Raw genomic sequence first — 15,031 nt, 5'->3', positions numbered from 1 at the left:
CGACCTCCTCTTATCTCAATTTATGATTGAAATGATTAAAGAGAAAGGCGTCGCGACGCCCATAGCGCCACTCCAGCTAGTTGACATTGAATCTCAATGCCACGACGGAGTTTCGGAATGTCAGACGTCTTGGTATGTTGATATAAATAGTTTTGGCTATTTATACGAGAGCCCCCCTCTCCCCCATGTCCTAACGGCATTTGCTTATACGGGCCATGATTGATAATGCCGGAATGAGATTATCACGTCTCTTTTGCCTATCGTCTGGTAACGTGTGTTTGCCCAGTTATTGGCAAGGCGACCTCGCCTAGACGTCCAAACTCTGCCGCCATATTATTTCCAGCTGGTGGCTGAGCGGCCATCGTGCGTGTGTATGGAAGGGCGGAGAGACAATCATTCCTCTTTCATCTATACGGAACGCCATTTTATTCACTTTTCCTTTTTTTAAAAAATAAACAACCCCTGTTTGAATGACCCATCAACTGTGTAAATCAAATATCAAAACGAACTTGATTTGTGACATGCTCATTCAATTTCATATTTAAATCATGTACTAGGAGTCCTCATTGTGTTCGCCAATGTTCACGATAGGGGTTTATTGCCCTATATTCTTTGGAATAAGTCGTTGAATAAGGGATTTGGCATTTGAATAAAACGAAACAAATGGCGTGTCTTATAGATCAACGCCGAAAATATTTAAATCATTTTTGGTTTGGCTTTTTATTATTCTATTTTATTTTATTTATTTAAATTTTTTTTTTTAAATTCTCACTCAGGCGGCAATTTGCTTTTTCTATAACGCGTTCCGCCCTCTTCGTGTTACAAATGACGAAAACAGAACGCCCAGTACAATGAAACAACATAATCCAACCAAAACCCTGTTTTTTATTTTGAAAATATATGTGTACAGTATATTTTTAATCTACTCTCTTTTGTCTACATCTCAGAGCCGTGTCGTTTGCTGCCGGCCAGCTGTTTCACGCTCTTCTCTTCTTCCTCAAAAGTCTAGATATACGCCATGTCCATCTGATTGTACGTGGTTTCAATGGCACGCATCTTTTTTTGTATACAAGTATAGGCTAAATCCTTGTACATAATCAGCGGGCGCGTGACGAACGAGGCGTTGTTGATGTTGGTCAGCTGATCAGACAATCCACGGTAAACAACGAGAAGGGCTTATAGCGTTAAAAACACGCTCTAAATTGATGTTTATACTCGCAAGCGAAATACTTCCAACCGTCCACTTCATGCATTGGCCGCATTTGTTTTCACTTGTTGTGACCGCCATCATTTCAGTTTTGGTATCACTTGTCCATTTAAATTTGAATTTCTATTTAATTAAATTTTTTATTTTTTTTTCGCTCGTGCGGATTAAATTTATTCCGGTGACGTAATTTTGAAAAAAATCAAATCAAATCCTTGCGATACTGTCAGACAAGTTTCATGTTACGTCAATGCGTTTGCATATCTTTGCCGACAAGCAAAACTAAACTCAGCCTGCGTGTTTTTGGAACGCTGGCGGACCATGTGATTATATGATAGAATTGACACCTGTCACATCTTATTTATCCGTCCGTTTTCATTTTTCTTTTTCGCCTTGCCTTTTCTTTTTTGCCTTTCTCACCAGTGTGGAATAACATGGCGGATAGTCTTCCGTGTTGTGTTCCATCGTGACTGGCGTCTGTCATCAGCTGTTAGCCTACATAGAAAAGGAAACGGTAACCAGCCAGCCAAAGTTATACCAGACGGGGTTCGTATTATAGAAGGGCAGAAGATAAAAAAACAAAAACAAAACACAAAATTCTTCTTATTTTTATTTCAAGAACCTTATACGGTGACACCAGATCTATTTAAAGTTGTTTTTAGTTCCTGTCACCGACTCACGGCCACAACACACCGTTTCTACTTTCTAAAAACAGATGGCCGCAGATTAAACATCTACAAAATGCGTCGTCTTATCCACTGCGGATTTTAAAAAAAATCTAATCAAAATACTTGGCCGTCCGTAACGAGGGGGAAATTCAAACTCGGTGACACTATAAACTTGTAACAAGAGAAAACGTATAGACAAGAAATAGATCAGGGGGGGCTCCGGTTACTGGACACCACCGACGTGGATATCCTTGGCGACGAGGTGACGAACGTTGGCGCCATTGCGGCGTAACGCGCGCTATTCAAAACTACGACATCCTTGTTACAATTGCGTTCGATCGAAAATAAAAAAAAACTACTTTTAACGTTGTATATAAGCAACTTAATTGGCCCTGGAGACACAACAAGAAAAAGGGAAGAATGTGGTGGACGCGCGCGCCGCCAGACGCTCCGTATGGCGCGCTGTTGACGCGTCGTTGGCGTCGCACAGTGCACCATCGGTTTCGAGAGACCTATTTTTTTCAAAACTCTCAACCAAGAACCAACTACACGTACAAAAGCAAAACGGAAAGAGGCATTCAAGATGGTGGTGAAGAAAAATACCCCCCCCAAAAAAAAAAAATAAAATAAAATCCCAAATAAAAAGGAAATCAAAGATGCGGGAAAATGAGAAGGGGAGAAAGAGACTGAAAGAAAGAAGGAGAAAGGATAAAAGAACAAGAAAAAAAAACAAAAAAACTGGGTTGTAAGTTCCTTAGCCGCTTCACGACGACGTCCTCTCTTTCTTCGGTTTTGCCTCTCTCTCTCTCTCTCCCGGGATCTATTTATAAAAATAAGTTCGTTTTCGGCGTAGAGACAGAAAGAGAAGAGAAAGAGAGAGGAGAGAGAGAGAGAGAGACAGTAGCAAGCAAGAGAACAGGAGCAGAACGCTTTGGTGTATGGGCAAAGCACGTATGCACTGCCGCTGAGGAGGGAGGTCCCGCAAAAACGGGAACGCAGACGGCTCGTGTCGGACACCATCATCAGTTGTCGTGTAGCATCGGTCGTGTTTCATGCCCAGTCATTGACCGGGCCTTCTTTTTTTTATTTTTTATTGTTATTATTTTTTCATTTATTTATTTTCCGACAAGGCCAAACAATAATTGAATTTTGGTTTTTGGTTTTTTTAAAATTCCGGGTTCAAAAGTTGGGAGGCAACGATGTGGGCAGCGTGAATATTTCGTGTGCCATTTCATCGTCAAATGAGTGCTGGTGATTTTTTGGGTGTCATCGAGTTTAGAATGATACACATTTTCTACACCGAGATCTGACGAAAGAGCAGTTCAAAGAATATTGCCTTGTTCTCTTGCTGTTGTTGTTGGCTGTTGTTGTTGTAATTTAGTTCTTCGGTCGGCTGTTTTTCTTTTTCTTTTGCCGAGTCGCAGCGAATGCTCTTTGCGGCCGCGTAGTGGTGAACGAATCGACGGAGAGATGGCGCTCGTGCTTCTCCCGTGCGACTTGCCCACCTGGCCGACGCTGCAGCGTCACCTGACCGCCATGAAACGGGAAGTGCGCACGGCCGGCCAGCTCAAAGACGCCTTGCTCAAGATCTACAACTTATGCAAGTAAAACTTTACCCTTTCTTTTTTTATTTTTTTATGTTCGACATTCGCAACATTTCGCATTGTCACCATCACATCCGCCTTGACTTTTCAAAGCGGGAAAAGGGGATTTTCAATGTTTCTTTTTTATTATTATTATTTTTTTTTTTTTATACATTTTTGAGTTCCAGTCAGTCTTGTTTACTGACCATAATTGTCAAAGTGTATATAGAGGTGTCCCGGATATGGTTGTAGGCCAATTACACACATCCATCGTCTATATGTAATGCGCATACATCTAACGTATATAGCGCGCAGCACAATATCCAACGCATTAACAAATTCCGGCTTTTCGCTCGATTGAGGGGCTTCTTATATGTCGACTATAGTTCAATGAACGTGTAAAGCCTCCGTAGTAGCGAAATGATCCAATCATTTTTAAAATTTTTTATTTTTTATTTTTTTCCCCATCGCGTTTATAGAGCACCGCGGCCTTATGCATATCATTAAAAAAACAAAAACAAATCAGTATGGGTCAATTATAGATTGCGGGTCTCATAATGAGAATGTGATGGCTGCCGGAATATATATATAGTATATAGAACGATAGAAGAAAGAACAATAACAATAGACATAATAGGAAATGATGATTTTCTTTAACTCTATTGTGATGATTCTCTGGATTTAAAAAAATTGGGCTAAATTACATAACACGAGTTCAAAAATGAAGGCTTCCCTTTCAGGAAATCAACGAGATATACGTAGTCTTTTGTTTTTGTTTTGGTTTTTTTAAATGTTTAAATAGAAATATTTGCCAGTCCAATGAGAAACATAATAAATAAGTATATAACAAAAAAACAAAAAAAAAAAAAGAGGGAAAAGAACAAATCAACTGGCGACAGTGCGATGGTTGTCGTAAATTCAAGGCGACTGTTGACGTTCAAATCTTTTTATCTTAAATTCCCGGGTGCGGCATAGCGCGATCAAATCACCTCTCTCTTTCTCTTTATTTATTTTTATTTTTATTTTTTCCAACAAGATCGAAACTGTCGATTGGAAATGGATGAAACCGTAAGGTCCATCCTCATTCCTGTGTTTTGTTTTTTTTTCTTGTTTCGGTTGATGTTGTTTCGCTCTTGGCTATTGGCGATGCTTCGATTAAAAGGCCAAGAAAAGAAAAAAAAATGTTTTCTTTGGCTTCTTTTAATGTTTATAGATGCGCCATCATAAATATGAATCTCTTTCTCTGTCTTTCTTTGGAGAAAAAGAGATAGAGCCCATTTTCATTGCTTTTCATCATCACCTTTTGGTCTGTTGTTGTTGTGTACTTGGCACGTTATCCGTTCGCCTCGCATCAGACAACATTCAGTCGATACCGAAGATATAGTGAGATACTACATATTCAGTATTTATTCTCTTCTATTTTCGATTTTTTAAAAATATATTCGAAACATCATTTGGGACTCCCCCCTTTCCCTCGAACAAAACCAACTGAAAAAGTTCCATATAAGGTCGGGGTGTTGGACGTTCTGTTGTATTATATAGATGTATTTGGTGTTGGCCCATCGTTTTTGAGTGTGCGGTTCACGAGAAGACGAGCGGTCGCAATTTTTTGGTTTTTTTTTTTTCCAGCAGGAGCCCGGCAACAAGTCGATGGATGGCGCAACGCAGTTACACAGCCATTTTATGTGTGTGTGTGTGTGTGTGTGCGGTATATAGAAAGTAATAGACGGCGGACGACTGGACGCCGAAGTAACGTGTCAAGCACTTGTTGTTTGACTCAAAAGGGCCAAACGACTTGAACGAGAGCAGTAGAAAACGCATAGTGAGAAGTCCTGTGTAAACCAGTCGTGAAACGATTGGAGGGGAAACACAACAGAACAACACAAAGCCAAATAAACAAGAAGGAAAAAGAAAAAAACAAAACAAGAAGTTGAAAGAGACGTGCCCGGAATGCTTACATACCAACAGTTGGAAGAGGGCGCAAAAAATCAAAAAAAGAAAGAAAGAAATCCAACTTCTTAACGCGCTTATATAACCAGCCATCGGTTATAATATGCTCACGTTCGCTCGTCAATTCGAACCTTGCGCTAAAAATTGTGCTATCGATATCAAAGAATATATGGACAGCAAAACAAAGAATGCAGCTTCCTTTCTGCACGGCATGAAGGCGTGTATATAATATACACAGCAGTATATAGGCTATAGACTATATATAGTATAGCTGCCTTCATTTGTATATATATAGGCTACCAAATATGCAAATAGAATTTTGCTTTGCTATATATATAATACATGATCTGATTCTTGATATTCTATTCGACCATAGCATTATGTGTGTTGCAGTTCTTCTTTTTCAGTTGCTTGTTGTTGTTTCATTCTGAAAATGGATAGTTCTGGCTGGCATAGTCATTGATTTGAATGGGCTCTGGCGTGTTATGACGGGTGGAGTTGGAAGGACAGGACACGCTGTCTTTTTTTTTTTTTTGTGAGCTCATTAGCTAACAAATCGCGACCAGCCGACCGAGCAGCAAACAAAACAACAAAAAAAGAGCACCAACACTATATTATATACTTTGATATTATGCGTAATGCTTTGAGTTCTTTTTGTTGTTGTTGAAAAGGCAGCGTCAAAAAGACATCGGCCGGTCAACGCCCATCTGGTAAATGTCGGTTGTATTTTTTGCGTCATAAATTTTGAGTCGGGAGTATAACAGAAGCCCAGCCACAACTCGCGGCCGTTTGTGTGTGTTGCCATCCTTGCGGGGTCCTATACAATCGCACACCCAAAGGATATATATTATATATACAGTTCTTCTTATATTTATTTGATTTATTTTTGCTATTCCAAGGGGGGAAAAGAATTAAATGCAAACATTTTTTCCATTTTGTTTTTTTTTTCAAGGTTCAAAGTCCATATGTGAATCTTTGAGTGAGGGGGCCATAGTTTTTGTTGGTCTAGTGTAAATATAAAACCAAGTATCAAATGCGCTGGCTGGCGTTTGTGCTTTCAACAGCCCGCGATTTTTCATTTCTTGCCCTCAAGTCGCGGCGCGAATTTTATTCAATACGAAAACTAAAAAAAGAAAATCACAAAAATTTCACGCAAAAGCTTATTTTCTTTTTAATTTTTGTAGGTTGAAATGTGCGCAACAAAAGGAGCGCAGAAGCTCTCCTTTATACGTCATCCACTCATTTTTCTTTTGCCATTCTCGTCTGTTTCACCGTTGAGTTCTTATATTTCTCGGAAACGTCATAAAAGAATACTACACACGCAGCATAATCGTAACAATAAATAAACCAAACAAAAAAATGTTTAAAAAAGGAAAAAGAGCGAGGGTCTATAATACGACGAAAGAAAGAAAGAAAGAACAGCATTTTTCCAGAAATCATTTGCTCTCGTGTACGTAGATTGGACCGACAACGAAACACGATCCCGCACCAAAGGGCGAACGCACCAAGGCGGGGCAGCAATAAATGGCGTCGTTGTTGTCCGCTGTTGTACACGTTACACAGTTCTAGATGCATATAATGAGCATACCTGAGCAGAAACGACAATGAGACGCTGTTTTGCAGCTCAGCACTAAAACATATATTTATAAAGTCGCCATGTTTTGCTGTTTGTTATGGAACAACAAGAAGATAAAAACAAATATAAAAGAAAAGGCGAAACAAAATAATACAAAGGTGAAGAAGAAGAAGAAGAAGAAGAAAAACAAAATAAAAGAGAGAGAGAGAGAGAGAGAGACTCGTTGATTGATTGTATGTCTGTATTGGTCTGCAACTCGATCTGAATGATAATGGCCACCCAGCGCGATAACCAAAGCAAAAGAGCAACATCACAAAACAGTTAGCCAATAATACATAACAAAAGTTTCGTGTGTGTCTTTGCCTCTCATTATGTACTTTGTTTGTTTTGTTTTTGGTTTCTCTCTCTCTTTTTACGTCATTCGTTCTTTGTTTAGTTTATTACATGCGACTATATATTTCACGGAATTCCATCGGCTTGCCTTTTGTTTTGAAAAGTCCCTTATTTCAACTGCATTTTTGATATGCATATTTTACGACGCATCAAATATATCTGAAATGAATCGATTCATTGCAGTACCAGCCTGGAGCCCGATGACGAGTCTTTGGGCGATCAGCGAGTCTTTGACGTCCTTTGCGATGAGGTGGTCGACACCTGGCTCAGCGACGATGAACGCCAGGACCTGTTCGACACTCAATTGCCCACCATGGTCGACTACGCCCTGCAACTGAAGAGCCTCAAGCCGCTGCGAGGACTTCACTTTAGTCTCCAACAGCAGAGTAAGATTTTGTTGTTTGTTTTCTTTTGTGAATCATTTTTGACCCATCACGTTGGCTGATATTCTCTTGCTGCCAAAGTTCTTAATCGACTACAAACCATCGGATTGGATGATTTTGTGCCGCCTCATTTGGGAGTGTCGGCTTAAAGCGCCAGCGAACTACATGAGGGGACTTATAAACTGTAGAGAAACCATCGAGAGAGACAGAGTTTTGAATAGACACACACACACACACCAAAAGCTGTGCTATCACAGCCGAACCCGTTCATTATGTAAAAGAGCCGAACCCCTTTGTTGATTAAGGCAGAAAGCCGTGCGGATAACCCGCAAACCTGTCGGATGATGGAACCAAGTTCATTCATCACACACACATGGACTTTATTTATTTTATTTTATTTTATTTTTAATTTTAAAAAATCAAGAAACGACACACGCACAGAGCAGCTGTGCCTAGCCACTCGGAAAAATGTATAAAAGCTTTTGCTTTGAAGCTGCTGCTGCTGATTCTTTCGTGATTTCTGCCTTATTATATACGCACATCAGCATTTTGCCCCATTTCTCGTCTTCTTCTCTTCCAAACATTCTTTATTTTTATTTTTATTTTATTTTATTTTTTTTTGAATTAAAAATTCTGTTTCTCCTGTTTTCCATACGATCGATCGTATCACCAGCCACGACAACAAACCAGAAAAGAGAGAGAGAGCGTTACCGTTTACGGCAACGCTGAATGAAATGGAGGACGTATATACAAGATTTGCTGAACCCCTTGGAGAGTTAAGCCGACTGGAACGAAAATCGAACACAAAGACAACGAAATGGAAGCGCAATATTTTTCTACTTCGTCCGTAATATATTATTATATGCACATATACTATTATAAATATAGACCTATATTGGAATGGCGGTAGTGGCATGAACAGCCGACTTCGTGTCGCCTATAATCTTATAACCATCAACCCACGTGAAATCTGTAATTCCTGGAATCTTTCAGCTGTTAGGAGGCGATTCTTTTTTTTTTGAATTTTATTTTGGTCTTTAATAAAAATAAAAAGGGGAGAAAAGAAGAGACAAGATAAAGACGAACTGCCAGCCAAGTGAATTGCGGACGGCCATGAAAGGTGTCGGCCCCCAAACGCACATATGGCCGGCTTCTTCCCCCTCTGCCCAATAACCCAGCGAGGGACGTTATCTTAATTGAAATAAAAACGATCGGATCACCGGTGCGCGCGCCGCGTGAGACGCAATTTCGTATTCAAGAATTCATTTTTATTTGATTTTGAAATTTTTGCACAGCCGGACTGTTTTTGTCTGTTAAGGATCATCTCGCAGCTGAGACAAGTAGATTGGCTGATGCTGGACAATTATTTATTCTATTTTTTTGCCTACCGAAAGAAAAACTGACGTGGCATTAAAAACAGCTTTGCAAAACGATTCTTATTGGCTCAGAGAGCGGCTGCGCAATCACCTTTTTGGCCAAAAAGGAGATTCCCTCTTCTTCGCCCATTACCGCCCCTTCCGTTCTGGAACGAAACAGCTGGGCATGTAGAAAAATAAAAAGATGAACTCCTCCCCCACCTGCTAAAAAAAAAAAATAAATAAAATAAATAAAATGACGAAGAAAATCAACCGGGCGCGCTTCCATATAAGGCCAGCAACTAAACCAATCGGCCAATGAACCGTACATCATCCTAGACCTATAAGCTGATCTAACCTGATGTATATTTTTTCCTTTTTTTTTTTTTTTTGACTATGAATTTTTTCGGTTAGTGGCTCGTTTTTTGTTTTTTTTTTTCCGTCTGCTCTTGTCCGTCCCTCCCTTTTCTTCGTCACGTTCTGCCAGCGCACATACGCGCAGTGTGTGTCGGTGCGTCTTGTGTTTGTACGTTGCGTGTTGTTGGCTTTTGAACGATACGTCGTGAGTAGCAAAAAATATACATATATTGTTGTTGTTGTGTGTCGGAAGATTCCAGTCCGACTGGATACGTTGGCGTTGCGCAAGCGGTCCAAGGAATAAATGGGGGAGGGAAATGCCGCGTTATTGTATGCCGGCCTATATTTGGCAATGACGGCATGAAACGATCATTTCGATCCGGTTTCTTCTTTCATAGTATATTTTTTAATTGTTACGATTCTTTTTGAAGTTTTAAGTCGCCTTCCTTCTTGTGTGCATACGTTTATTCGTCCCTGCCGTTGTTGTTGCAAAGGTTATAGGGAACGACTTTGAAGAATATAATAATCAAAATCATTTAAGCAGCACAAAAAGGGAGGATTTGTCTCATAGATTCGGTTGTCTCGGTCGTAGACACGCGCGTCTATTTGAATAGATGATTAGAAAATTTCAAAAGAGAAAGAAAAAAAATGTATTTTTCATCATTCGGGTGGGTCTTGTTCTTTACTGATCGATGACTTCCGATAGCATTATATATAGCGTCCGCACCTATATTGGCATGGCTAATCAGGACTTTTGTATGCGTGAATAATAATCGGGATAAAGCAACAGGTGCGCCGCTGAATGCTCTTCTTCTTCACTACATATACGCCATCCAGACGCCGAGATGAAGCCCATTTCATTTGTTAAATGATGTTCTACTACATGCAATTCATTTGCCTTCATCATCGTTATCAAATCTGATATTAAGCCGTTATAAAAAGCCAGACAGAAGATGACGATGCTGAAGAATCCCTTGCGTTAATGTATATTTTCAAATGCAACATTGTCCGCGATTTTCAATGAGCCGGTCGTTACCGATCATTTATCGCCATTATTGCGCTCTTTTATTCCTCTCCTTTGATAATTCTCGATTTTCGTCAGCCATCAAAGTCAACTGGCAACACTCTTTAATCTTCCTCCTCTCTTTTCATCTCCTTTCGGCCTCCGACAAGGCCACATTTTTTCTTCCCTCCGCCGTCTATATATTGCGCTTCACGACAATAACACGCCATGGTGTCGTTTAGTGTCTCTTCTCCAAATGGCAGACGTCCTTCGACGCAACGTTTTTATCGGCTAAAATAATTTTTTTTTTTGTTGTGAAAAGCCGCACGAGAAAATCAGCCCGTTTTTCAGCATTCCGTGTAATAGCATCGCTCTTATATATCGTTTATGTTTGTTGTTATTGTTTTGTTTTTTTTTATTCTTTTTTTCTGGGGGCCACTTTCTCCTGTAGCGCAACAGCCACTCGGCATCAGCTTCTTTTTGCGCTAATGGCTCGATGTTCTCGTATACGTAAAGGGCCATCGATTTTGGGAGGAGTAGCCGCGTGTGTACGTCACGACAGAACTTGCACAAAGAAAGAAAGAAAGAAAACGATAGGAAAAAGGTGTGTAGGAAATCAGGGGAAAAACCATGAGCCACAACTTATTTTGAATTTTTACGAGTCGTCAGTATCAAAAAGAAAGAAAGAACAGCTAGAAGGAAGACGGGGACGATGGCGACAACAACAACAAGCGGAGGACGTAATTCTTGAGTGAAGCCAAATGGCTGCCGACGACCACCCAATCGGCCGTCGATAAAAACCGAATGCGTTTTCTCTCTTTTTTTTTCTATTAGAAAAGAAAATAATGGCGCACAGAAAATAGAATATTTATATCTGTTATGTGCTGTTGCGCCAGCGTGGGGTGTGAATAATCCATTTCGTTTCTCATTCACTGTTTCGCAATCGATTGCAATGCACTTCGGCGTTTTTTTGTTTTTTTCGAAGGGGTTTTCTCGCCATTCATTTTTTTACACGTGCAATTCAGCGAAATTGCCAATTCTCTCGAGCCTAACGTTTTTTTTTTTTCTGAATAAGAAGCCCAAACTCTTTTTTGCGTTTGTTTTTCTTTTTAGCGCTGCATAAGTCGTCAAAGTTTGCGGTAGCGCGCGCGCGCTCGTTTGACTATATATATTTTTCCATTCGTCGATCCATCATCAACTTGTTACGACTCACGCGTTTATGTTGCGTACACAATTTATTTTTGCCCGTAGTTGTGTGTGTGCCGTTTGAATTTTCAAACGTCATTTCCGTTTTTTCCATTTTCGTCTGTTTTTTTTTAAGGGGGGGGGGATACGTGTAATTCGTGCGATGACGACTTGTATGCGCTGCGTTGTAACATTGGCCGCATCTGCATATAACCTTTCATTTTTTTTTTTCTAAAAAGAAAATCCTATACCCAATGATTACGGCGGTGTGCCAGAGCGGGAGCCGCTTCATCCTCTCCGCCCTCGCAATCCGCCTCTCCCTCCTTACATTCGAAGGATATTATTTTTATATTTCATTTTTTATTATTCGGTTGTCTCATCTTCATCGGCTGGAATGTCTAATTTTTTTTTTTCTTTCGTTGGATAATTGACGTCAGGTAATGGATCCTTTCGTACCTTTGAGGGAGGATGGATGCGCTTCTTTACGTCCAACTGTTTTTCACATCTTTTTTTTCCTTGTGTGGGAGGCATTTAAAAACAAAACAACATCCAGCGGGAAGATTTTTGAAATAAAAAAAGGATCGAATTTCCCGCGGGAAAAAAAAAACGAGTAGAGGGGCGGGGTTGCCTTTTGTGCGAGGGTTCGAAAATGTCGAGACAGTCGGACTATCCGTTTTCAATCAGCGGGAATTTTACTTCTCACGCCGATTGCACAGCTGCTGCTGGCGAGATGGACTTAACGATCGATCGTAAATATCCGCCAGTCCGTACGTACGTGCTAAAGGTGTGTATACTCTCTGTGTGTGTGTGTGTGATGTTGCATTCGAAAAAGGGAATTTTCCATCAGCCAGCGGAGTAGATGTCGACAACGAAGAAGGGACGAAGAGGGAAAGGAAAACAACAACAAAGAAACAGTGCACGCAACGATACATCTCAGCCGAGATTGCACGCAAGTTATTACACGTAAAGCATCAGCACTTGGATAACGTATAAAAGATCCAAACCAAATCATTCCAAAATGGCGCTGCCTTGATGCCTGTTATACGTGTATTGCTAATATACTCGACTGATATAGTTTTCTTCTTCTCTTTCTTGGATATGAAACATCATCAACTTGGCCCAGCCAACAAGAAATAAGAACAGCATTTGTGCGTGAAGGCTTCTATATTATTCTCGGATGATTTTTTCGTAACAGGGCGATGACTATTAGTCACGCAGACGCACCGTGAATGTTTTTTTTTTTTCTGTGTTTTTCTCCCTCCCATTTTTTGTTGTTGTTCTTTTATCAAGACTCTGTACATGGTTGTAGACTCTCTCTCTCTCTCTCCTGTTGTATGTTTCCATGTGTTGCTATGTGTGTGTTGGCGTTGGTTGCAGCTCTGAGGGCCCCTTTCTAAATCGAAACCACCGCCCACCCCGAAGTCTCTTAGCTGCTGTTAGGGAGAAGGGAAACCAACAACAACAACAAAAAATGGTTTGGTGGGGCCACTAACATCAATTGAAGAAGAAAATGATAATAGTCCGTGTGTGTGTGTAATATACACAATGCACGTATATATAGCCTTCAGTCTGTATTATAAAAAAAGGCCATTGGAAACATTGAAATGAATTTGAAACATGAACGAGAAAAAAGAAGAAGAAGAAGAAGATGAAAAAAAAAAGAAAATGGGACCACCTCTATTGGGGAGTGTTGTAATGAGAAATGTCTAAGCTCACGGATGCTAACCAACGCACGCACACGCTACCGTAAGGCAACATCATACATTTAAAAAAAATAACAACAACAAAAAATTTAAGGGATTTTCTTGCATATCTAAAACAATGACACGATGTTCTTTTGTTTTTTTAAGGGTACGGATTTTTTTTTGTTTTTGTTTTGTTCAATTGTTAGTTATATAGCCATTCATTTTTTTTTCAATATATAATAGATAAATACGATGACCTGAAAGAACATGAACAAAAATGTAGAAGAGAATCGAAAAAGAAAAGGGGGTTCCGGCAACCGAGCGACCACCTGGAATGCAAAAAAACACAAAAACTAAGGATTGCGCAATTGGAAGAACAAAGACAATAGACAAAAGCCAAAGAAAAAAAAGCTTGTGAAACTGGTTAGCCAAATCAAACTAGGGTGGCCAGGCAATGCGTCATCGCCTGGCCAGCCGAGTGGTCCTCCCCCTCCTCCTCACTTTAGACGATGAAAAGATGAAAACCAGACGGTTTTTCATACGCTCCTCTCGTGTTGACGCGGCGTGATTGTCCAGACAGGCCGATGGTCACAATCACATCATACACGAGAATATGAAACAGACATTTTCCTTTTTTTTCAATGTCGATGTAGTCCGACAAACATTAGGGCGACCAAACTGGCACGTGAAACGTCCCAATTTCTACTACCACCCCTCCCTCCCTTTTTTTTCTTTCATTCACGACGTTTCGTGCAATTTGCAATTTAATGTTTATACGCGCACATGAAGAGGAGAAACTGGCCGAAGCATTTCCCGGAAGCGCGGACATTTTGGCGCTCACGATGGAACGCTGTTCGCATTACGCATTCGTGTACACAATCGTACATATATAGCCTATACGTAAGAACTCGAACAAAATAATGGCACGAAAAAGAGTTTGTCTCATTTGTGAGGTGCGCGTGTTATTTGGCGCATTTTTTTGAAATGATAGCGAAGGACGTCAAAAATTCCAAAAAATAAAAAATAAATAATATTAATAATAATAAATCGAAACAACAAGTAAGACGTAAAACAAGAACGAGAAATGACAAGAAGCTTTGAAGGTTCTTTTCGGTTAGAAACGCACAAGTCGGGAGAACCAAAAGTGATAAATGACTTTGACGACCACATCGACGACAGTTTGGAACCGGAGGAGATCAGCTGGAAAAAAAAAAAAACTTGCAATCGAAACCCCCCACACCACTTTTGGTCCGGAGGGGGGTAGTCCCGAATTTCGGGACGGAGAGCCACACACATTTTTATAGGACACGAAAGTTCGTCTTTTTCCTTCCCGTTTGCGGGAACGCAGCAGCAAAACCCAAAACCGAGGGAATTTATGGCGTGGAGCTTTGCTCTCTCTCTCTCTCTTTCTCTCTTCTTTTTTTTTTTTTATTTCTTCTTCTTCTTCTTCTTAAATTTTTTTTTTTTTATTTTATTTTTTTCCTCTTTCTTCTTTTCGGATGCCCTTATAAGAGACACGCCAGAGAGCGCGCTAGTGTCTATACCTCCTTCTTTCCCTTTTTTTTTTCTTTTTTTCTTTCATTTCTTTTTATATTCGAAAGACTTTTCCCCATTTTATTTTTTTTTTGTTTTTTTTAAAGCAGCACGGCCACGAGAAAAAAGAGATCAGTCGACACTGTTCCATCGTCC

The 15,031-nt window shown here is 40.1% G+C and overlaps 1 protein-coding gene across 2 annotated transcripts in view; it reads left to right on the top strand.

The window, feature by feature from the left end:
* Window positions 1-2,857: 2,857 nt before the first annotated feature.
* Window positions 2,858-15,031, top strand: part of LOC123469466 — a 25,158-nt gene continuing 12,984 nt past the window's right edge. The window contains exons 1-2 of one of the 2 annotated variants that reach the window (XM_045168512.1): window positions 2,858-3,476; window positions 7,558-7,760. In XM_045168512.1, the coding sequence (XP_045024447.1) occupies window positions 3,343-3,476; window positions 7,558-7,760 (337 nt within the window). In that variant the 5' untranslated portion in view covers window positions 2,858-3,342. The remainder of the gene's footprint in view (window positions 3,477-7,557; window positions 7,761-15,031) is intronic. The other variant, XM_045168513.1, reaches the window with a different exon arrangement.

This window comes from Daphnia magna, linkage group LG1 (genome assembly GCF_020631705.1).
Source record: "Daphnia magna isolate NIES linkage group LG1, ASM2063170v1.1, whole genome shotgun sequence".
Taxonomy (NCBI): Eukaryota; Metazoa; Arthropoda; class Branchiopoda; order Diplostraca; family Daphniidae; genus Daphnia; species Daphnia magna.
The sequence above is the reverse complement of the archived record's forward strand: the minus strand, read 5'-3'. Positions and strand labels throughout refer to the sequence as shown.